Source organism: Protopterus annectens, chromosome 1.part0, assembly GCF_019279795.1.
Source record: "Protopterus annectens isolate FY-2018-M chromosome 1.part0, PAN1.0, whole genome shotgun sequence".
Taxonomy (NCBI): domain Eukaryota; kingdom Metazoa; phylum Chordata; order Ceratodontiformes; family Protopteridae; genus Protopterus; species Protopterus annectens.
In genome coordinates, this window is record NC_056725.1 from 1,432,271,106 (window position 1) to 1,432,295,191 (window position 24,086).

General features: G+C 42.7%; 1 protein-coding gene across 7 annotated transcripts in view; it reads right to left on the reverse strand.

Moving 5' to 3' along the window:
- The window catches only part of PUM2 (pumilio RNA binding family member 2), a 4,949,642-nt gene that overhangs the window by 1,800,591 nt on the left and 3,124,965 nt on the right, over positions 1–24,086 (reverse strand). For 4 of the 7 annotated variants that reach the window (XM_044067585.1, XM_044067551.1, XM_044067566.1 and 1 more), the window contains exon 17: positions 13,971–14,105. In XM_044067585.1, coding sequence (XP_043923520.1) covers positions 13,971–14,105 — 135 coding nt within the window. The remainder of the gene's footprint in view (positions 1–13,970; positions 14,106–24,086) is intronic. The other 3 variants (XM_044067594.1, XM_044067576.1, XM_044067560.1) reach the window with 1 other exon arrangement.

Here is a 24,086-nt window from a genome sequence, read left to right on the forward strand (position 1 = left end):
TTGAGCATCTGTTTCTTAGGCATGGAGGCCTGTGCTGGTGAATGCTGAAGTGGTTTCTTTGGTTTAGATTTGGTAGAAGATTTAATGGTTAACTGAGTAGGCCTGAAAACACCCTCTGAAGCTGCGGGTTGTTCAGCTACTCCGGAGGCCTCAGAAGGGTTAGTCTCGGTAGGTCTCAAGTCTGGTGTATCCAAAGGCCCAGCCATCTCCACGTGGGAGTCAGAGGCGACCTATGGTTCTAAAGAAGCGGTCGTCAGGGGCTGCGAAGGCGCCTCGCTGAAAACCGGAGAACCGGCGACTGCCCTAGCAGAGGCTTCGTCATCGGTTTTGGGCCTCGGATGCCTGTCCTTGTCTTTGCGCTTTTTGTGTATTCCAGTCGTCGGTTGTTCCGACGGCATAGTGTAATTGAATTTTCTGCCAAAATAATGTCGGGCAAAATCAAACCGACGTTTAATAGTGCGCTTGTTAAACCTAGCACAAAACCGACAACCAGTGACATCGTGCTCTGGGCCTAGGCATGGGATACAATAAAAATGGAAATCCTTATGAGGTATTTGCTTCCCACAAGAAATACAATTATTAACTATTACTGACATCGGTCTGCTTTTGCATCGGGCACCGCGCGAGAAGAAAAGACTGAAGAAAATGGTGTCGGCTGCATCTTATATACCCCTGGCGCACTGACGTCAGGGAAGAAGCGTCAGCAACCGACGCCAGACCAAGACTTTGGAACTCGGGCCGACTGCGGGACCACCTGACGGCAGGATAACCCAAGTGTGCTGACTGCAGCAGTGTAACACGATGAACATCATAAAGATGGACAGATGCAGGCTAAAGTACAGTTCTGTACCTACCATAAATGTAGATGTTCGAGTGCTAATACAGCTGCAGTCATAACAGATGGGTTCTCCTGCCATCAGGTGGGCCCTCGGTCGGCCGAATTCCAAAGTCTAGGTCCGGCGTCGGTTGTCGTCGCTTCTTCCCCGACGTCAGTGCGACAGGGGTATAAAAGAACCAGCCGATGCCATTTTCTTCAGTTTTTCTTTCCCCAGATGTCAGGTGCCCCCAGAAGGAAGGCAATACATAAATTTGTGTAGTAAAGCAATGCCATATAATCAAAATACAGTAGTTGCAAGCAAATGCACCATAAATGAATACCCCAATCAGGTGGTATGAGGAGGTGTTAGCCAATAGGCCTGTCCCAAGAGGGGAAGGAGGGAGGGAAACCTGGACTGCAGCTATTTTAGCACTCGAACATCTACATTTATGGTAGGTACAAAACTGTACTATGTTCATCGTGCATACAGCTGCAGTCATAACAGATGGGTAGAATCCCAACGCTAAGAAAGGGGTGGTAGGCACTAGGTGGAACTAGGAGGAGCCAGGATGCCCTGCAAGACTGCAGTGGCAAACCCTGCTCTAGTTTTGGAGTATAATGGTAGGTGGTAGTGCTTGGAGAAGGTATGCACAGAATTCCAAGTGGCTGCTTCCAAAATATCTTTGGTAGGAACTCCTCTGAGGAAAGCTGCAGAGGGAGCTGTGGCCCTTGTGGAGTGAGATCTGATGCCTGCAGGTACAGTTTTACCATGAAAAGAGTAACAAAAGCGTATGCAGTGGGCTATCCATTTTTAAATTGTCTGTTTGGAAATTGGCTTCCCTTGAGATCCTAAAGCATAGGACATGAAGAGCTGTTCTGATTTTCTGAAAGGCTTTGTTCGGTCCAAATAATAACGCAGCTGTCTGTGGATGTCAAAGGAATGTAGTAGTCTCTCCCCTTTGTTTTGAGGATTAGGGTAAAATGTAGGTAAGTGTATAGCCTGATTCAAAGCTACCCAAGATACCACCTTTGGCATAAAGGACGGGTTGGTTCGTAAGGAAACTCTGCCCTGATGGAAGATGATAAAAGGCTGCACAGCCATGAGGGCTTGTAGTTCCGATACCCTACGAGCTGAGGTGATAGCCAGAAGGAAAGCTGTTTTCCAGGACAAATATTGCAAATCTGTTGAGGCAGCTGGCTCAGAAGGAGGCAAGGTCAGCTTTTCTAGAATGAAATTGAGGTCCCAAGCAGGTATTGGTTGTTTCCTTGGGGGTTTTATATTCTTAGCCCCTCTGAGGAACTGTCTTAAGAGGGGGTGAGAGAATAAAGGTGGATCAGTGTTGTATTCTGCAGAAATGGCTGAGGCATGGATTTTGATGGAGGAGAATGAAAGTCCACTATTTAGCAGCTCAGCTAGATACTGTAATATTTGAGGTACATTCAGTTTTCCAGGATTCTGGCCCTTTTTCTTATTCCAGGCACAAAATCGTTTCCATTTTGTGGAGTAAGCTTTTCTAGTAGACGGCCTTCTGGCCTCCAAAATGACATCCTGCACCTCCTTGGAGAGTAGGGTCTGTTGTGATGTTAAGGAATCTTCCATGCGGCCAGATTGAGTGTTTTCAGCTGACTGTGAAGAGTTTTGAAGCTGTGCTGAGTCAGAAGAGGAGGCATTAGAGGTAGGGTCCATGGAGGGGAATGCGTCAGGCTCCTCAGGAGTGGGTACCAGTGCTGTCTTGGCCAGTCTGGAGCAATGAGAATCATCTTTGGTCTGTCTGCTCAGGTTTTTAATAGAACTTTGGGCAGCAGAGGAAGAGGTGGAAAGGTATAAACTGTCATTGTTGTCCAACTGAAAGAGAGAGCGTCCACTCTCCAGGCCTTTGGATGAAAAGTCCTTGAGCAGAATTTTTTCAATTGGTGATTTTTGTGGGAGGCAGAGATATCTATGTCTGGACTTCCCCATGCTTGAATTATCTCTGTAAAAACTTGAGGATGTAACTTCCATTCGTGTGGATCTGTCATATTTCTGCTTAGGTTGTCTGCCTGCGTGTTTTCCTTGCCTGGCAAGTACTGGGCTTGAAGTTCGATTTGTAATTCCAGAGCCATGTTCCAAAGTGACATGGCCAGCCTGCATAGGGGGTATGAATGGGTTCCTCCCTGTTTATGTACCACATTACTGTGGTGTTGTCTGTCCTTATCAATAGTTGACCTGGATGCAGAAGGTCTTTGAAAGCTATAATAGCATTTATTACTGCTAGCATTTCCTTTTGATTGATGTGAAGGTGCTTTTCTTTTTGGGACCATTTGCCCTGAATGCACCGATCTGTCATGTGCGCCCCCCAGGCGAAGTCCGAGGCGTCTGTTGTGATGACTTGATTTGCTTGAGGCTTGCAGAATGTGAGACCTGTGTTTGTTTGGCATGCTTGAGCCCACCACAGAAATTCCTTTTGAAGACATGGAATTAGTGGTATTACTGTTTCCAAACTGTGGCTGTGTTGAGACTATAGGTTTTTCAGGTACCATTGAAGTTTCCTCATATGCAGCTTTTCACATTGGATTAGTAGGATGCAAGATGCCATGAATCCCAGAGCCTGCAGGATTTTCCTTGCAGTCAGCCTGGTGAAATTAGTTAGTGTTCTGAAGTATTGAGTAAGTTGCCCCTGCTTCTCTGGCGTGAGGTAGGCCATCTGGGTGTTTGTGTCCAAGTTGGCACACAGGAAAATTATTTTCTGAGAGGGTATTAGCCTTGATTTCTTTTTGTTGACTGTGTAACCCAGAGAATTCAACAACATTATTACAAAGGCCAGATGTTTCAGAAGTATGTGCTTGCTGTCCGCTTGGATCAGGCAGTCGTCCAAATATGGGTATATTTGTATCCCTTGAAGTCTGCAGTAGGCAATTACTGATGCCAGGCATTTCGTGAATACTCTGGGCGCAGTAGATAAGCCAAAGTGCAATGCAGGGAATTGATAATGGGTTGAACCTGCAAGAAATCTGAGGCATCTTCTGCAATTTTGTCTGATTGGGACATGCAGGTATGCCTCCTTGAGGTCCAATGTTACCAGCCAAGACTCCTTGCCCAGCATGGGAAGAAGCTGCTGTAATGTGAGCATCTTGAATTTTGGTACGAGTAAAAATGTGTTTAGGATGGATAGGTCCAAAATAGGTCTCCAATCTTTTCCCTTTCTTGGTACCAGGAATAGTCTGGAATAAAAACCTTGACCTTGTTCATGAGTAGGTACCTCTTGAATAGCTTTCATGTCCATCAGATCTGAAATTTGTCTTTGTGCCTCTGCCCTTTGATTGTGTGGCAGGTTTGGTATGCCTCTCACTTTTGGAAGGGTGTGAAAATGGAATCTGTAGCCTCTGTTTATAATGTCCAGGATCCATTAGTCTTTTGTGACAATATGCCAATTTTTTGAAAATAATGCCAGCTTTCCGCCTAAGGGTGCTGCCATTTGAGCCTTGCTTGGCATGCAAAGGGGAAAGTCATTGGGCTTCCTTTCTGAATGGCTGCGAACTATCCTCACCACCTCTTTGTGTAGGAGCTTGACATTGTCTGCCTCTAAACGATCCTTGAGATTGCCCTCTGCCCCTCGGGTGCCTGTATCTACCTCTTTGGGGCTCTGTCCTTGGCTGGAAAGGACCAATTTTTGGAAGGCCAATTTCTACTGAAACGTGGAGGTTGTACCTGTAGAAAATCTTTCACTGTTTGCATTGATTCAGCCTTTTCCTCCATTTTCTTTAATACCTCCTCAGCTTTAACACCAAATAATACATCCTTTTGTAGAGGGGCATCTAGTAATTTAGCTTTGACATGATCTGGTAAGGTTTGCTCCTTGAGCCAGGCATGTCGATGTATGACTGATCCTGTAACAGCAGCTCTACATGAGGCCTCTAGAGCATAAAAAACACATTGCAAGGTATGTTTACCCACTTGTTCTGCACTATGCATCAAATCCTGCAACTCCTTCAAGTCTGGTTGTTCAGGTTGTGACATTTTACTTCTCAACTGTGATAACAGAAACTGTTGGTACTTTAGCATATGGAACTGGCAGTTCAATGCCCTCATTGTTAAGGTGGCCGAGGTGTATACCTTTTTTCCCCACCTTTCTAAGGATCTGGAATCTCTCTCGGAAGGTAATGGATTTTTAGCAGTGGAGGCCTTAATTCCCTTGGGGCCCTGTGAGATAGTTTCTGGGTCAGCCGCATGGCTTTTGCATAAAAATTGGTGTGAGTCAGGAACCCGGTAGTACCTGTCAGGCTTGACTGGGGCTAGAGGTAAAGAATCCGGGTTAAGGCAGGCCTCCGAGTACACATCATCTAGTATGTCTAAGACAGGAGGTATAGCCAGAGGCCTGTGCTGAGGTAGCAAGAGAAAATCCCTAAGCCTTTTCTTGGAATCTGAGTACTCTTGGCCTTCCCAGTGGAAGTGTTCCCTTAAGGTATGCAAGGTTTCCCCAAATGAGTAATCCTCTGGGTGGGGAGACAGAGGGAATGGACTCCTCTGCATCAGAATCTTCAAAAGGGGAGTAAGAATGTTCCTGTTCACCAGAGTGCTCTGAAATAATGGAGGCCTGGTCAGAGGAGGGGGATTGCCTTTTGTCCGGGGGGGGGGGGGTTGAGAACCCCTGATAAGAGTAATTAAATCCTCAGCCATTTTAAGCATCTGTTTTTTAGGCATGGGGCCTGGAGAAGGGCCCTGTGTAGCTTGTCTCTTAGCATGCATGGCTGTTTTAGACTTAGTGAAAGCCTTGATGGAAAAAGAAGAGGAAGGTCTGAAGACACCTTGAGAGGAGGCAGACCTGTCTACATTTTGAGATTCACCACGAAGAGTGGCTTCGGTATCTGTAGTCGGGGTGTGGGCCGAGGAGCCTGCGACCTCGGGCACAGAAGACACCGCCAATGAAGTGTCGTCGGTAGGCAGGGGCTGCGTAGGCACCTCACTGAGAACCGGACCACCTGTAGTCGGCTTTGGCGTGGTGTCGGTAGAGGCCGCCGACCTCGTGTGTCGGTCCTTAACTTTGCATTTTTTAGACAAAACTGAAGTCGGAGTATCCGACATAATATAGTTACATTTTTTGCCAAAATAGTGCTGGGCGAACTCCGCCCGACGATTAATGGTGCGTTTATTGAATGTAGCACAAAAACAACAGACCGAGACGTTGTGGTCTGGGCCTAAGCAAGGAATGCAGAGGGAATGAAAATCCTTATGCGGTATTTGCTTCCCACATGAAATACAATTATTAACTTTGTCTGACATCGGTCTGAGGCAAGAAAAGTTTCCCCAACGGGGTACTTAGCTTTCAAGAAGACTTCGGTTGCAAAATTTTCGTAATTTCAGGAGCTGGCCGACCGGCACTTGCAAACTGCTTCTGCTTCGGACACCGCGCGGCAAGAAAGACTGAAGAAAATGGCGTTGGCTGGTTCTTTTATACCCCTGTCGCACTGACGTCAGGGAAGAAGCAACGACAACCGACGCCGGACCTAGACTTTGGAATTTGGCCGACCGAGGACCCGCCTGACGGCCGGAGAACCCATCTGTTATGACTGCAGCTGTATGCACGATGAACATCATCCAAATGCAAAAAATTATATATTCGTTTGGCTTCAGGAACTTAATTCTGATCCCACTAGAAAAAAAAAAACTTTCATTTTAGACAAAGTTTCAGACAAAGAAAGAGCTTTGGAGGGAAATCTGAAGCAACACTATCCTAAGAATCAGAAGTTTTAGAGTGACAGCAAATCTCATAGCACAACATTCTCTCTAATCCCTCCTCATCTAACTGAAAATATGAGTCAGAGAGAAGGAAAGTACAGTTTTGTACCTACCATAAATGTAGATGTCCGATAGGCATGCATCTGCAGTCCTTACAAATGGGTTGTCCTGTCGTCAGGCAGCCCTTCGGTCGGCCGGATTCCAAAGTCTGGGTCTGGCCTCGGCTGATGTCGCACTTCACCCGACGTCATAGCTGCAGTTATTCGGGTATAACGGTATCAGCCAACGCCATCTTCCTCAGTGTTTCTTGCCCCAGATGCCAGGTGCCCTCTAGGAAGGCTAAATTTGGATAATTGCAAAAGTTTCCAAATAAGATAGAGCAAATAAGATAGAGCAAATAAAAATAAACATGTATATACATATATACAAACAAATACACCATAATAGATTCCCCCAGCTAGCTAGAAGATGGGTAAATACCCTAGGAGTACCTCAGAGGGGAAGGAGGGTGGGTAATCCTGACTGCAGATGCATGCCTATCGGACATCTACATTTATGGTAGGTACAAAACTGTACTATGTCCTTCAAGGATGCATCTGCAGTCCTTACAAATGGGTAGAATACCATAGCCAAACTGGGGGAGGAGGAGTAATAAGATTATGGTGCAGTTAAGATCCCTTGCAAAACAGCAGTGGCAAAACCTGCTCGGGATCTGGAGTATAAGGGTAAATTATAATGCTTGGCAAATGTATGCACGGAGCTCCAAGTAGCAGCCTCTAAAATGTCTTTGGTAGCCACTCCTCGTACAAAAGCTGTGGTAGTGGCTGTAGCCCTTGTAGAGTGAGGTCTGATGTTTTCTGGAGTTTTCTTCCCATGGTAAGAGTAACAAAATCTAATGCAATTTCCTATCCACTTAGAGATTGTCTGTTTTGAAATTGCTTTTCCTTCCATTCCTGTTGCATATGCTACCAGTAGCTGGTCAGTTTTTCTATTGCTCTTGGTCCTGTCCAGGTAGTAACGTAATTGTCTATGTACATCCAAGGTATGCAACAGTCTTTCTCCCTGTTCTGTGGGTTGGGGAAGAATGTAGGTAGGTGGATAGCTTGATTTAAAGATACCCTGGAGACCACCTTTGGCATAAAAGTAGGATTAGTTCTCATGGACACACTATCTTGATGGAAGATCAGGAAGGGCTGTACTGCCATTAATGCCTGTAGCTCAGATACCCTTCTTGCTGAAGTGATTGCAAGCAGGAAAGCAGTTTTCCATGATAAGTACTGTAGTTCTGCTGTTGCTGCTGGCTCGAAAGGAGGGAGTGTCAACTTTTCTAGCACAAAGTTCAAGTCCCATGCTGGCAATGGTGGCTTTCTAGGTGGTTTTACATTTTTAATTCCTCTCAGAAACTGCCTGAGCAGAGAATGTGAGAAGACTGGAGGATCCAAGTCGTAGTCTGCTGAAATAGCTGATGCATGAATCTTAATGGAAGAATAGGACAGGCCATTGTGGAAGAGCTCTGCCAAGTATTCCAGGATGTTAGCTATGTTTACCAGTGACACATTTTCTTCTTTTGCAGTACTCCAAATGAGATACCTTTTCCATTTTGCTGAATAATTTTTTCTTGTTGAGGGTCTGCGAGCCTCCAAGATAATGTCTTTAACCCTTTGAGATAAATCTGAATTATTTGGTCTTATGCAATGTTCCAGGCAGTCAGCTGCAGTGTTTTCAGGTTTGGATGCAGGGTTTTGAAGTTGTTCTGTGTTAACAGTAAGGGAACTAGGGGCAGAGGCCATATTTGTTCCCGAGACATACTCCTCAGTAATGGGTACCAATGTTGCCTTGGCCAGTCTGGAGCTATCAGGATGATCCTTGGACGGTCTTCTTTGATCTTCAATAGCACCTTGTGCATCAAAGGAAGAGGTGGGAATGCATATGCTGTCAGGTTTTTCCAACTGAAAGATAGGGAGTCCACTTTCCAAGCAAGTGGGTGGTACGTCCTCGTGCAGAATTTCTTCAGTTGGTGATTGTGTGGGGATGCAAATAAGTCTATTTCTGGGAGTCCCCATTTCCCTGTAATGGTTTTGAAGATGTCCGGATGCAGCATCCATTCGTGGGCATCCGTGGTAGTTCTGCTTAGGATGTCTGCTAGTATATTTTCTTTTCCTGGCACAAAAATTGCTTGTAACTGAATGTTGAAGCTCAGGGCCACATTCCAGAGGTCCATTGCCATCCGGCATAGAGGGTATGAATGTGTGCCTCCCTGTTTGTTGATGTACCACATAACTGTGGTGTTGTCCGTCCTTAACAGTTGACCCTGTCGAAGAAATGGTCTGAATGTCTGAATTGCCAGTTTTACTGCCAGCATTTCCTTTTGATTTATGTGTAGGTGCAGCTGGTCTTGAGTCCATAAGCCTTGTATGCACTTGTCCAGAATGTGCGCCCCCCCAACCGAGGTCTGAGGCGTCCGTTGTGATGGTCTGGCTTGGTTGAGTGCTGTGGAAGGGCAGTCCTTTGTTTGATTGACAGGCCTGAGCCCACCATTGGAATTCTTGCTTCAGGCATGGAATTATTGGAATTTGGGTTTCTAGGCTGTGCTTGTGCTGAGACCATAAATTGCTTAGGTACCACTGTAACTTTCTCATATGCAGTCTGGCATGTGGAATCAATATTATGCAGGATGCCATGTAACCCAGGGCTTGCAGGACTTTTCTTGCTGTTAGCTGGTTCTGCTTTGTTAATGCCAAGAAGTAGAGTGGGAGTTGCTCCTGTTTTTCTACTGTTAGGAATGCCATTTGTTTTGATGTGTCCAGCTCTGCACCCAAGAAGGTTATCCTTTGGGATGGTATCAGCCTTGACTTTTTTATATTGACTGTGTATCCCAGGGCTTGCAGTAGATGAATGACCCTTTTCAAGTCTTTTGTTAACTTGTTTTTGTTGTCCGCTTGTAACAGGCAGTCGTCCAGGTAAGGGTAGATTTGAATTCCCTGAAGCCTGCAATGAGCAATTATTGATGCCAGGCATTTCGTGAACACTCTGGGCGCAGTAGATAAGCCAAAGGGCAATGCTGAGAATTGATAATGCTCTGATCCTGCAAGAAATCTGAGGTATCTTCTGCAATTTGGCCGTATGGGGACGTGCAGGTATGCCTCCTTGAGATCTAGAGCTACCAGCCAAGACTCCTTGCCCAACATGGGAAGAAGTTGCTGTAGGATCAGCATTTTGAATTTTGGGACAATGAGGTATGTGTTTAAAGCGGACAGGTCGAGAATAGGTCTCCATTGGTTTTCTTTTCTTGGTACCAGGAAGAGTCTGGAGTAAAATCCTTGTCCTTGTTCCATAGATGGGACCTTTTCTACAGCTCTCATCCTTAGTAAGTGAGTTATTTGTTTTAGAGCTTCTGCCTTTTGATTTGGAGGTAGGTTTGGCATTCCTCTCTTCCTTGGTAGAGTATGGAAGTGAAACCTGTAACCTTGGTCTATTGTCTGTAAAATCCACTTGTCTCCTGTGATGTAATGCCAGTTTACTGAAAATAAGGCTAGCTTCCCACCTAAGGGTGCTTCTAGTTGTTCCCTGGTAGGCGGTGCCAGAGCCAAGTCACTGTGATTGTCCTGTGGTAGTGGTGGTGGCTGGATCTGTGGCTGTACCTCGCTGGTTGTTAGCCTGCCACTGGCGTCCCCTGTAGGCACCTCTGGATTGACCCCTGCCTCTTGAGCGCCTATTCCTGCCTCTCTGGGCTCTGGAGGTGTCTGGAAAGGACCAATTCTTGGAAGGCCAGTTCCTGCTAAACCTTGGAGGTTGGACCTGCAAGAAATCCTTGACTGTCTGGACAGATTTTGCTTTCTCTTCCACCTTCTTCAGCACCTGCTGTGCAGGGGAGCCAAACAAATTGAGCTTATCCATGGGAGCATCTAGGAGCTTTGATTTAACATGGTCTGGTAAGGACTGCTCTTTTAACCATGCATGTCTTCTGATCACTGTACCAGTCATGGCTGATCTAAAGGAAGCCTCCAGTGCATCATAGCCGCATTTTAAGGAATGATTACTGACCTGCTGAATGTTATGTACCATTTCCTGAACAGATTTTTTGTCTAATGGTTCATCCGAAGACAGCTTTTTAGTTAACTGGTCTAACATAAATTCTTGATACTGAATCATGTGGAATTGACAGTTCAAGGCCCTAGTTGAAAGAGTAGCAGAAGTGTAAACTTTTTTACCCCATCTCTCTAAGGCCCTAGATTCCCTTTCAGAGGGGAGGGGGTTTTTGGCAGAGGTAGCTGCTACAGCCTTAGGTCCCTGGGAGATAGTTTCGGGATCTGCAAATGGAGCCTTATACAAATGATAATGTGTGTCCGGAACCCTGTAGTACCTATCGGGCTTAGCAGGGGCCGGAGGAAGAGAATCAGGAGCAGTACAAGCATCATTAAATGCATCATCCACAACAGTAAGTACTGGAGGAATGGCTAAAGGCCTATGCTGTGGCAAATGCAAAAAGGTTCTAAGCCTTTTCCTAGAGTCTGAAAAATCCTGGCCCTGCCATTGAAATTGTTTTTTCATAGCATGCAAGGTTTCCCCAAAAGAAAATTCCTCAGGCGGAGAGGCAGAAGGAATGGACTCTTCAGCATCAGAGTCTTCATAAGGAGAAAAAGGGCCCTCTGGAGGGTTAGAATTATCTGATTCATCAGGAGTTATCTGTAGAAACTGGCTCAGGGGGCTCTACTCTAGGCCTCTTCTCTGGAGGTGGGTGAGAGGCCCTGTCTGGGTGTGGTTGGGATCCCCGGATCAAAGAAATGAGATCCTCTGCTAGACTAAGCATTTGTGACCTAGAGCTAGGCCTGTGAGAGGGGGTCTTAGCAGGCACAGTTTTGGTAGATTTTGCTGCTTTAGCCCTGGCAAAGGCCTTAATCGACATGGTTGCAGGTGGCCTAGCAGCTCCACGTGCAGGGGTAGAAATATCCAAAGGGATAGTATCAGATAAATCCTGAGAACCTGCAAGAGCGGGTGGGATTTCAGTAGCAGATTCAACCATGCTGGATGAGGCCTCAGTAGGAGGTAAGCTTTCGGCCGAAGGAAGAACCGTGGACTCTGTTTCAGCCGAAACAGAGACACTCGCGGTTGGCTTAACCGCTGTTTCGGCCGAAACCGCGGACCGCGAGTGTCGGTCCTTTTCCCTGCGCTTTTTAGATATTTGCATAGTCGGAGTATCCGACGGCATAATGTAAGCAAAAGCGGAGCCGAAAAACTCCTCAGCAAATTCCGACCGACGTCTAAGCGTCCGTCGGTTGAAAGAAGCACAGGCTAGACAAGCTGCTACGTCGTGGTCTGGGCCTAAACAAGGTAAGCAGTAAGAGTGGAAATCTTTATGAGGTATTTGTTTCCCACAAGATAAACAGTTATTCACTTTTTTTGACATCGGCTGAGGCAAGAAAGAGTCCCCAACGGGGTACTTAGCTTTTTAGAAGTCTTCGGTAGTAGTAATCTCTGGTTCTGACCGACCGGCACTTGCGAACAGCTTCTGCTTCGGGCGCCACGCGGCAAGAAAGACTGAGGAAGATGGCGTCGGCTGATACCTTTATACCCGAATAACTGCAGCTATGACGTCGGGTGAAGTGCGACATCAGCCGAGGCCAGACCCAGACTTTGGAATCCGGCCGACCGAAGGGCTGCCTGACGACAGGACAACCCATTTGTAAGGACTGCAGATGCATCCTTGAAGGACATCTTTTGTTTTTGAAGAGGAAGTAGTTACACAAAAGCTGGAATTAATTTGCTAGAAGATCCCATTAAATCTTTCCCGTATATTGAAACAGAAAGAGGACGTCAATTTTTTTCCCTCTGTTTTCTTTTCCCAAGACATTCTCTGAAAAAGGACAAACCAAAAGTAGTCACATTATCCCAGCGCTTAGGCGCCCTTTCCTTGCTCTGCAGTAGACTTTCATGCACCTCTCCTCCCCTCCCTGAGACTAGAAGAGTAGTTTTTTCCCTTCCCTTGCCTGTGAAGGGCAACCCTAAAGCTGTGGAAGACTGTCTATCCCTTGATCTTTAGTGGCTGTAGGTACTACACTAGAGGGATCAGGGCGAAAATGATATGTCCGAGAAGCCAATTCTGGTCATAGTGAAGTCACCCACTGGTGGCCGAGGAAAAACTGGGGCCAACCTGGCACCTTTCTTTTGCTTGTGGACAGGGGAGGGAAGAACAAAGTAGACCGATAGCTGCTCTATAGGTCTAGCCATGAAGGAAGCTTCAAAGAACATGTAGAGGACCATGACAGAGCTGCTAAACCAGTGACTGTTCCCATAGGCACTAGTTCTTGCCCCTAACACATGCATACTATAACAGTAAGCAAGTAAAACTTAAAACAGACTTTACATAAAATGTTATCACAAGCATTCAATGCATTAAGAACTATTCAGACAAGGATGACAGTCAAAATAAGCTTCCCAGTCCAAGCAATAAATTCAGAGAAAAAAAAAAACACTTTCTTCAGAACTAAACAGTGGAAGTTTTTTTCCCTACAGGACTTATTGGGTCAGTCTTGAAGGACTGCTAGCTGATCTGCAGGCCCACAAAGCCTGCAGAAGGCGCACACTTTGGCAGCAAGAAAGCTCTGAAGCTTTTAGCATTTTGCCTTTGCTATGGAGCTCTGCTTGAGCTCCTGGCAGTTCGAGACATGGAAGGTATCCTTGCATTTGAAAAGTCATATCCTTGGCAGATGTAATAGAAAGATCATAGACTACTGCAACAGTAATCTAATGTTCAACACTGGATGTTCTCATGGCTTCTTATTTTTCCTTTAACTCCAGTTGCTTGGCTCCTTACTGATTTTATTATTACAACTCTAATGGCAGCTAGACCCTCCTCTACTTTAAATCGCATTTTCATCACTCACCACTGCTAGTTCAGATACAGCAGCCATCATTTCATTTATTTGCCTCCAACTTGCAACAGGTCTATCCCAGAAAATACCTGAAAAAATACACTAGGAACAAAATGATCTGCAGTCTTGAAATCAGGAACAAAGTCTTCCTAAGCAAGCAGTCAAACTAAGATGTCATGGCACAATGAGAAATAAAATCTTTACCACTAAAAAAACACCTGATGTTTATAAGGATCATTTGCATATAACTCATGTGCCTCTGATACAAGAGGTTTGGGAGGTCACTCAGTGGAAGTTCTAACTTTGCTGGAGTTTTCATTTTGTTTTTACAACTAAAAATGGAAAATCTGAGAATGTTTTGCAAGTTTTTTTTTTTTTTTAAAAAGCAACCAACCTCATCTAGGTTTTTTGATCTACAAAACCCTAAATTATGATTTCATGCAAATGTAATATGGTATTTTCTAAATGACATAAAATACTGCAATCTTCCAAAATTTTCTGAAATGATGTACAAGTAACTTAAGCAATAACATAAAAGAAAAATACAAAAGTTGCTCTAACTTACAATTACCTGCTGGTCAGGTGAGATCGACTCTAAAGCTTTCTGAATAACACGGCAGCCATACATCTGCAAGGCCAGAGGTAAAACATGTCCACGAATACGTGTTGCCAGGGCAAGCTTCTGATCAGCACTCCCAAACTGTAACAGTGAAAGAAAACAGCACACAAATGTTAGAAAATGAAAAATCTTGTTCATAAAGTACACCTGCGTGAGCTTATCATAATATTAAATATTTGACAAGTAGGATCACTGCTGCTAGGAAAATACAAGTGGGCACATTCCTTTCCAGTATGAAATCCAGAGCCACTGCAAACATTCCAACATTAAAGTTGGATTCCTTCCCCAGTTCAACATGTCAACCTGATGGCAAGCTAGAAGGGGGAGCCATTTTCAGTTCTTTTTTTTGAACAGCAGACATCCAAGGATGCCTTGGCTAGAGGAATATAATTCCCCTAGCCCAGAATCTGTAAGGCCCTTTGGGACCTGAGTCTATCAGTTTTTAGATATGTTTGCTAGAGAAAAAGAAGATGGGGTGGGGGTGGGACCTGATGCCAGTAGAATTCATACCGAATATAAGCTTCCCTTTTCTCTTTTTAATGCAGAATCAAATACCTACCGTAGGGGGTAACTTAACACCTTACTAGACCTCCCAAGTATCCAATGTGCTAGAAACAACACTCAGTTGAGGAAGGAAAATGAAACCTTACACTGAAACAGCGGTCCTGCTACTAGAGCATATACCACTATGGTAAGTAGACTCACACAACGGTAATATGATCACTGTAGGAATCACTGCTGCAGTAGGATTACATATCCCTTGGAAAAGTACTAAAAAAGGCAGTTTCCATCACTACATGATGGCCAGTACATCATGTAGGACTGCAGAAGTAAATCCTCCCTTTGTCCTGGAGTGGTAAGCCAGCATGTAGTGAGTGGAAAAGGTGTACACAAACGTCTAAGTGGCTGCCTCCCAAACAATCTGTACTAACACATTACTAAAGAAGGTGGTGGCTGCCACCCTGGATTAAAGGGGATCTCAAAAGCCCCTCTAAAGCTTTTCCATTACACACACAGAATAATGCAGTTGGTCACCAATTCACAAAGTACTTGCTTAGAAAAATGGTCTGCTCTCCCTACCTCACAAAAATGTGATCTAAATGCCTAATTTCCTTTACTCTTACTATGTTACTCATACTATATAGTTTAGAACTTGCATATGCATATCCAACAAATGTAACACATGATACTTCATTATGGGTTTGGATAAACGACAGGCAATTGGCATACCTTAAATCCATGCCATCTGAGACACCATCTTCAGATTGGAGGTGAGCTGGCCCAACATCTCACTCACTCTACAAAACATGGTAGTTCTCTTTACCCATGAGGGCATGCAGTTTAAAAATTCTTCCAGTTGTGGTGACAGCCACCAAGAACACACTCGACCAGGATAGCAACTTGAGCAACACCAAGAGGTTTGGTTCAAACAAGACCAAACCTCATTTTTCATCCCCAATATTTAGGTGGTATGGAAAATCACAGACTTTCTGAGAATTGTCATGTGCAGTATTCCTTTCAGAAAATGTTTCACAGTGGCTTAAGAGTATGGGGGGAGGCATTCCAGAAGGAGATGTACAGCAATGGCTCTAAGAAGAAGCACTTTAACAGATGCACCAACAAGACATGTCATTTTGGAAGCGTCTTTCACAGGGTACTGCAAACATTCTTGGCTCTTTACCCTCTATGTGGACCATCTTCCTAAATATACTCCAATAAAATTTTCTAGTACTACATTTTCTGGCCTCCTGCATTATGCAAAGTATGGCCCTGGAATACTGACCCTTAAATGGTATTGACTTTATAGAATATCCAAGCAGCCAACCTTAAGGTCTTAAGATTTGGGTGTACCAATCCCCCTTCCTCCTATGCCAACATGATGCAGATCTTTTTGGAGCAGAGATGTGCTGTAGTCACTTCTTGTCGAGCTTCACCAGCTAAAAAAACAACAGCTGTCTTGGTCACACAGGAAATACCTCACCCAGTTTTGCCAGGTCTGCCCATTTACAGCACCTTGGGGACTTGGAAAGGGAAAGAGTGAAGGTGTAAAGGAGTTATGCCCCCCAAGGAATGGAAAAGGTGTTCAATGCTCATATTTCCTTACAAAGGCATCAAAAAGATTCTTTCAACTTGGTAAATTACCATCAATGGAAGAGGCATCGTTTTTGCCTCCCAGTCTGGAAGATTTTTCTATTCAGCTTCCAGTCTTGCCTGGTGGCTCTGGTTAGTTTGCTGAAACAAACTGAACACAAGTGTGCTTGCATAGTCAAGCAGCCAGAACATGAATAGTTGTAAAATTTTGATAGATTTATTCATAAACCACAAAAGTAAAACCAGTACATCCAACACATTCTACTTCTTCTTGTTCTTTCGGCTGTTCCCATTAGGGGTCGCCACAGTGGATCATCTGTTTCCATTTCTTCCTGTCCTCTGCACCTTGCCCTGTCACTCCAACCACCTGCATGTCCTCTCTCAACACATCCATAATCCTTATCTTAGGTCTTCCTTCCCTCTTACCTGGCAGCTCCATCCTTAGCATCCTTTTCCCAATATACCCAGCAACCCCCCTCAGCACATGTCCAAACCAATGCAATCCCATCTCTCTGGCTTTGTCTCCAAACCGTCCTACCTGAGCTGACCCTCTAATATACTGATTCCTAAATCCTGTCCATCCTCTTCACACCCAGTGAAAATCTTAACATCTTTAACTTTGCCATGTCCAGCTCTGACTCCTGCCTTTTTGTCTATGCCACCGTCTCCAACCATACAACATAGCTGGTCTCACTACCCTCTTGTAGACCTTCTCTTTCACTCTTACTGGTACCAGTCTGTCACAAATCACTCCTGACACTCTTCTCCACACATTTCACCCTGGCTATATTCTCTTCTTCACCTCTCTTCCACACTCACCATTACTCTGAAAGTACAGTTGTGTACACTTACCATAAATGTAGATGTTTGAATGTATTCACTGTTGCAGTCATCATATTTGGGTTATCCCTGCCAGGTTAGCCCTGGCTTATCCCTTGGCCGGCCCGAATACCAGAGGCTTAGTACTTCTGCGCCGGTTGCTGTCGCTTCAGGACTTGACGTCAGGTCGTCAGTAGTATAAAGAAAGGCAGCCAACGCCATTACATCAGTTTGTCTTGCCCTGTCAGGAGCCCCCAAGTGGGAGCCAGGATATGGTGGAAGAACCCCACCAGTAGAAAGTAAACACCAAAAAGTTCCTTTTAAGGAGACAGAGAAAGAAGTGGGGGTGGAGGAAGGGAAACCAGGACTGCAACAGTGAATACACTCGAACATCTACATTTATGTAAGTGTACACAAAATACAGTTGTGTACACTTACCATAAATGTAGATGTTCGAGTGTATTCACTGTTGCAGTCATTACATTTGGGTACTCTCCTGGCAGGTTGCCCTCAGTCGGCATGAATTCCAAAGTTTTGGGTCCTGAGTCAGTTGCTGTCTTCTCTTCCATGACGTCGGGGGTATAAAACATGCAGCCAACACCATTTTCTTTAGCTTTTCTTGCCCCCGATGTCAGGTGCCCCCAAATAGGTAGCAATATTCTTAACATTTTTATATAGATATATATATATATATATATATACATACATGCATCAATATAAACTTTACCTTCATCTGCAAGCAAATACTCCATATAGGTTGCAGAAGAGAGAGAAGGAAAGATAAACTGTAGAATGACAGGGGGATGGCGGGAAGGTAACCTGGACTGCAACAGTGAATGCACTCTAACATCTACATTTATGGTAAGTGTACACAACTGTACTATGTTCTTCGTGTTTCACTGTTGCAGTCATTACATTTGGGTAGAATCCCAAAGCTATGGTTGGGAGGCTGGAGCTGAACAGCATTAGGTGAGGCTATAAGGCCCTGAAGCAATGCAGTGGCAAAGCCTGCCCTGGACTTAGAGCAGAGAGGCAAATGGTAATGCTTTGTAAAGGTGCGAACAGAACTCCAAATAGCAGCCTCTAGAATGTCCTTGGTTGGTACTCCTCTGAGAAAGGCTGATGAAGTAGCTGCAGCCCTGGTGGAGTGAGACCTAATGCCCTTGGGCAGAGGTTTGCCATGGTGTAAGTAGCAGAAACGGATGCAGTGGCTTATCCACTTTGAAACAGTCTGCTTTGAAATAGCCTTTCTTTCTGATCCTTCAGCATATGACACTAGTAATTGCTCATTTTTTCTTAGAGCTTTAGTCCTGCTCAAGTAGAATCTTAGCTGTCTGTGTACGTCCAAGGAATGCAGAATTCTCTCCCCTTTGTTATGCAGATTTGGATAAAAAGTTGGCAGATAAATTGCTTGGTTAAGAGCCACACTGGAAACAACCTTAGGCATAAAAGTAGGATTTGTCCTCAGAGACACCCTGTCTGGGTAAAATATGATAAAAGGCTCTACAGCCATGAGGGCCTGTAGCTCTGAAACTCTTCTTGCTTAAGTAATTCCTAGTAGCAGAGCTGTCTTCCATGATAAGAACTTTAGATCAGCGGTAGCAGCTGGTTCAAAGGGAGGCAGGGTGAGCTTTTCCAACACATAATTGAGGTCCCATGCTGGCAATGGTGATCTTCTAGGAGGCCTTAAATTTTTGGCTCCTCTAAGATACTGCTTTAGTAAAGGATGAGAAAAGACTGGTGGCTCTGTACTGTAATGAGCCGAAATGGCAGAGGCATGGATTTTGATTGATGAGAAAGATAGGCCTTTGTCCAGCATCTCAGTTAAGTATTGTAATATCTGAGGAATATGCGGTTCTGATGCATCAGTTCCTTGTGCTTGATTCCAAGCACAGAATCTCTTCCATTTGTCAGCATAAGATTTTCTAGTACTAGGAAAAAGTAAACTCCACAGGAAACAGACTAGTAACACCAAAAACCAAAACCACGTCTAGCCTGAAAACGAACCTTTATTACCAAGTGTGTCAAAGCGCTTTTCGGCTTACAATAGTTAGCCTTCTTCAGAACAATAAAAAACAAAGTCCACCTACTTCTATATGCTAAAAAGGCGCCAAATTTCAACAATTAATACTTAGACAGTTAAAATTTAAAAGGATACAAATATATATATCTTGCAATTGAGATGCACAACAATAGTAATTATTGGTAGACTCTAAAATGAACAATTGCAGTTATACAGAGGACCGCAAAAGTATATATATTTTCCTAAACTGAAAAAAATTAAAAATTATAAAATATATTACTTTATGGACCAACTCAAAAATAAACACGTATTGAAACATAAAACCTATAAAAATATTTATTCTATGTTATGTAAAAAGGGAAAAAACAATGGTCAATTAAGAAAAATTATCTCGCCAAGCTTTTTAATTTCAACAGGACTCCTATTGAAAGGGCTTCATTTAGACCAAGAAAAGTACTTGCATTTAATTTAACTTGCCACTTCAATTCTAGTTCTAATAGTTTTAAAGAGTGTGGGCCACCCCTAAAATTACTTTCTAGTTTATCAATGACCAAAAATTTGAAAGAATGGTCTGTGAAAGAAGTAATATGTTTGGCGAGTGCGTTGTCAGTCTTCTTGTGGGAAATAGCGTACATATGTTCATAGATTCTATCTCTGAGTCTCCGCTCAGTTTTTCCCACATAGAAGGCAGGACAACAATTACACTTAGCTAAATAGATGATGTCTTTAGAATTGCAATTATACTTGTTGCGTAGTTTGTATGTAACCCCCTCTATTATAAAGGAGTTATTAACTGAAACGTGTTTACACATATTACAAGCCTCACATTTGAACATCCCAGTCGACTTCCTCAACAAATCAACTTGAACATCCCAGTCGACTTCCTCAACAAATCAACTTGAAACTTCAAGGTGTCTTTTAAGTTACGACCACGTTTGAAAACAACATTAGGTCTGTGTCCTATTTTGTCCATTTTACAAATTATTTCTGAACAAGTTCCAATTTTTATTTAATATATTAATACATGAGGAACTAGATTTTATATATGTTGTAGAGAAATAGGTCGGTTAGGGTTGTTATTTTTAACTTTATTAATTTTATTAGTTTTGTTACTAATTTGAACAACATTGATCTCTTCACTACTCAAGTTGATATTATTTGAACTGTCTAAACACTGGGCTTGAATAGCCAATAAAGGTCTAAAGATGTTATTTTCTCTCTTTATTTTCACCTCGGCTATAATCTCTTCTAAGAGCTCCACCGGGTACTCTCTTTTAGAAAAGGCTTCCTTTAAAAATAAGCATTCTTCATCGAATTCAAAATCGAGAGTAACAATCCGGGCCGCTCTTACTAATTGCCCTTTAATGACAGCCTTCTTTTGGTGGAAGGGGTGACAACTTGAGTAGTGTAAAAATGTGTTCGAGTATGTAGCTTTACGATAAACTCTAGATACATAACTGTTGAGTTCGATATTTTTAGATAGCCTTATATCTAAATATGAAACTGAGTGGCTGTCAAACGTGTAAGTAAACTTCAAAAATTCAGTCGAAGTGTTAAAGGAGTCGACTAGGAGTGAGGCTGTGTAATCGTTACCTTTTATTAACATAAAAATGTCGTCGAGGTAACTAGAGTAAAACACAACTGTATCTAGGTACAACTTTGATTTGAAAACAAAGTCAAATTCCCAAAACGCCATCACTAAATTTGCTGCACTTGCTCCACAAGGGGAACCCATAGCAATACCTATTTTCTGAATAAAAAATGATGAGTCAAAGATGAAAAATTTGTATGAAAGGACTAGGTCCAACAATTCAGACACCAAAAAGATGTCTTTTTTTGAAGCCTTATGTTTGTACATCATAAGTGTTACTCATTCGATAGCTATGGTATGTGGGATACAAGTGTATAAATCTTTTACGTCAATCGTTAAAAAGTTGTGATTGACGTCAAATTCGAGGGTATTGACCTGTTCTAAAAAAGACCAAGAGTCTTTGCAAACCTGTTTTTCATTTATGACTACTTTCTGTAAAATAAGGTCGATAACTTTCGCACAAACATATAGTGGTGATCCCCTTCCATCTACCAACGGTCTCATAGGGGGATTAAATAAATCTTTATGAATCTTAGGAATCCCAAAGAAGCTCGGGTAGATAGGAAAAGAAGTGGACAAGTAGTTTAGTAATTCCTGGTCAATGTGCCCTTCAATAAATAAATCATTAATGCATGCTTTTACTAAGTTATAGGCTTTATTCACCTCGGACCTAGAGCTCTGTGAGTAGGAGTCGTTGTCAAGCATAGCTCTCATCCTACAGTTATAGTCATCGATGTCAAACACTACAATTCCAACTCCTTTATCTGGCTTACATAGTCTGATTTTTTGTGAATGGACAAATTTAATTAGATCGTTTTCTTCAGTATTAGTTGTTCTCTTCATTCTCTCCTTAACGAGAGATCTAAAGTCTAATTCACAAACACTCTCAAACATTTGTATAGTGGGGTGTAGTGGTGGATTATATGTACTAGGTATATGAAAACTATGTGGGGGTCCTGTATTCATGATATCACCAAATAGGTATTGAAAATTTAATTTTCTAGTATACAATTTAAGGTCCAGGATAGCTGACGTAATATCAAATTTCATGTGAGGAACATATGTTTGCCCTTTGGATAATAGTTCAACTAAGTCTTGTGATAATGGACAAGAAGAAAAATTATAGACTTTAAAATCTTTACCTTTATTGAACATAATCTTAGGTTTTTGTAAAGCCAAAGAGTTCTCAAGGTTGTCCAAGACAACGTTAGTGTCGCAATTAAGATGGCTAACCACAGTGGGTTCATGTATATCAATGGAGGGGGACTCTGCCTGAATTGAAAATTCAGTAGCTCGGGTTTCCTCCTCTATTGAAAATTTTTAGACCTTGTATTGAAGTTATGTGTTGGTGTTTGTTGTTTAGGTCTTGCACCATTGTATTCTTGATTTAAAATTCTATTAGAGGGAGTGGAATTGTTAGTGTTAATAAACCTTGAATGAGAGTTATAGTTGTTTTTTGAACTATTCTGGAGCCTTTCACTTCTTCTAAGGGTTGGAAATTCTACCTCATCATTCAAGTAATTGTTATCAAACTCGACATTGTCAGCAGTAATATCTTTAGAATACGGACATTTGCAACTAGCACATTCAGTTGAAGCACAAGCATTATGAACAGCGTTCCTAACTGATAAACGTTGCCAAGACTGAGCTGGAGAAGGAATAGGATAAGCTGTGCCTTCTTTATATGCTTTAATGTCTCTCTCAAGTTTTCTATTCTTGTTAGCTTGCAGTTTAGTCAGGTGTTTATCAATGCTCGTTATAGACCTAGAGTAGTCATACTTGTATCTGTAAAACTCAGAGTCACTAGTTACAAGTTTGCCCAAGTCAAGCACAGTATCAGTCAATTCATTAACAAAGATGGAATAATGCTTAATCATAAGGTTAAGCAAATCTGCTCCCTGTCGTTCATACAGCTGCACAAGTTCTTTGTGAAAGGGAGAATTGTTCTCCAGCCCCGTAGGGTATTGCATTCTACGAAGACCCTTGGGTATTATATTAACATTTAGACACTCCTTGAAATAAGCAATCTCAAGTTGTGTCTTTTTTTAGTTTCAATAAATGGTTATCAAGTGTTTTTAAATTACTTACGATGTCTGGTGCAATGTTTTTGTCATGTATTTGTTCTCCGTTGTTGGTATTAAGACGTACTTGTTCAGCCGGGTTTCTCCCAAATACAAAGGAGTCCTTTATCAGTGAGGAAAGCTTTGGCGAGTTATTAATTGTTGTAAAAGAGGTGCGTTGCCCTGAAATAATGTTAGGCGTGCTGTTAGCTGGTAAAACAGATGACTGGGAAACGCCATTCGAGTGTGTATGTGTGAGTAAATCCTTTTGTCTACTGGCTTGCGATATGGTAGCTGGTGAACCTTGACCTGGTGGCGGTGTGCTGTCATTGCAGGGAATAGTCGCAGAGTTGCTTACAGTGTTACAACCACGGTTCCCGTTAAGACTGGTCAGTAGCTAAAGTAACATTGTCTGTGTGTGACATATTCGAGTCAGTAGCTTTAGCAGACATAAAGTCTTTGAAAAGTTTCTGATTAGAGTCTACCTGGTCGAGTCGTTTACATAGTGCATCAATTTTCTCCAAAAGGAGTCCAAAGTTCGTATTTTCAGTAGCTATCGAATGAGCTTTAGCAGTTGAACTAGTGGAACCGGTTGTTTCACTTAACTGAGGTCCCAAAAGGTTCGGTGAGACAGGTGAAGACGGGTGGAACGCCATGAAACTAAGAAAAAGTAAACTCCACAGGAAACAGACTAGTAACACCAAAAACCAAAACCACGTCTAGCCTGAAAACCACAGACCACATTTCACAGACCATTCTTTCAAATTTTTGGTCATTGATAAACTAGAAAGTAATTTTAGGGGTGGCCCACTCTCTCTAAAACTATTAGAACTAGAATTGAAGTGGCAAGATAAATTAAATGCAAGTACTTTTCCTTGTCTAAATGAAGCCCTTTCAATAGGAGTCCTGTTGAAATTAAAAAGCTTGGCAAGATAATTTTTCTTAACTGACCCTTGTTTTTTTCCCTTTTTACATAACGTAGAATAAATATTTTTATAGGTTTTATGTTTCAATACGTGTTTATTTTTGAGTTAGTCCATAAAGTAATATATTTTATAATTTTTTATTTTTAGTCAGTTTAGGAAAATATATATACTTTTGCGGTCCTCTGTATAACTGCAATTGTTCATTTTAGAGTCTACCAATAATTACTATTGTTGTGCATCTCAATTGCAAGATATATATATTTGTATCCTTTTAAATTTTAACTGTCTAATTAAGTATTAATTGTTGAAATTTGGCGCCTTTTTAGCATATAAAAGTAGGTGGACTTTGTTTTTTATTGTTCTGAAGAAGGCTAACTATTGTAAGCCGAAAAGCGCTTTGACACACTTGGTAATAAAGGTTCGTTTTCAGGCTAGACGTGGTTTTGATTTTCTAGTACTCGCCTTCTGGCTTCCAAAATGACATCCATCACAGCTATACTGAGAGGTGTCATCTGTATGATTACAGGATTAGTCATGCTGCCAGGTTCAGAG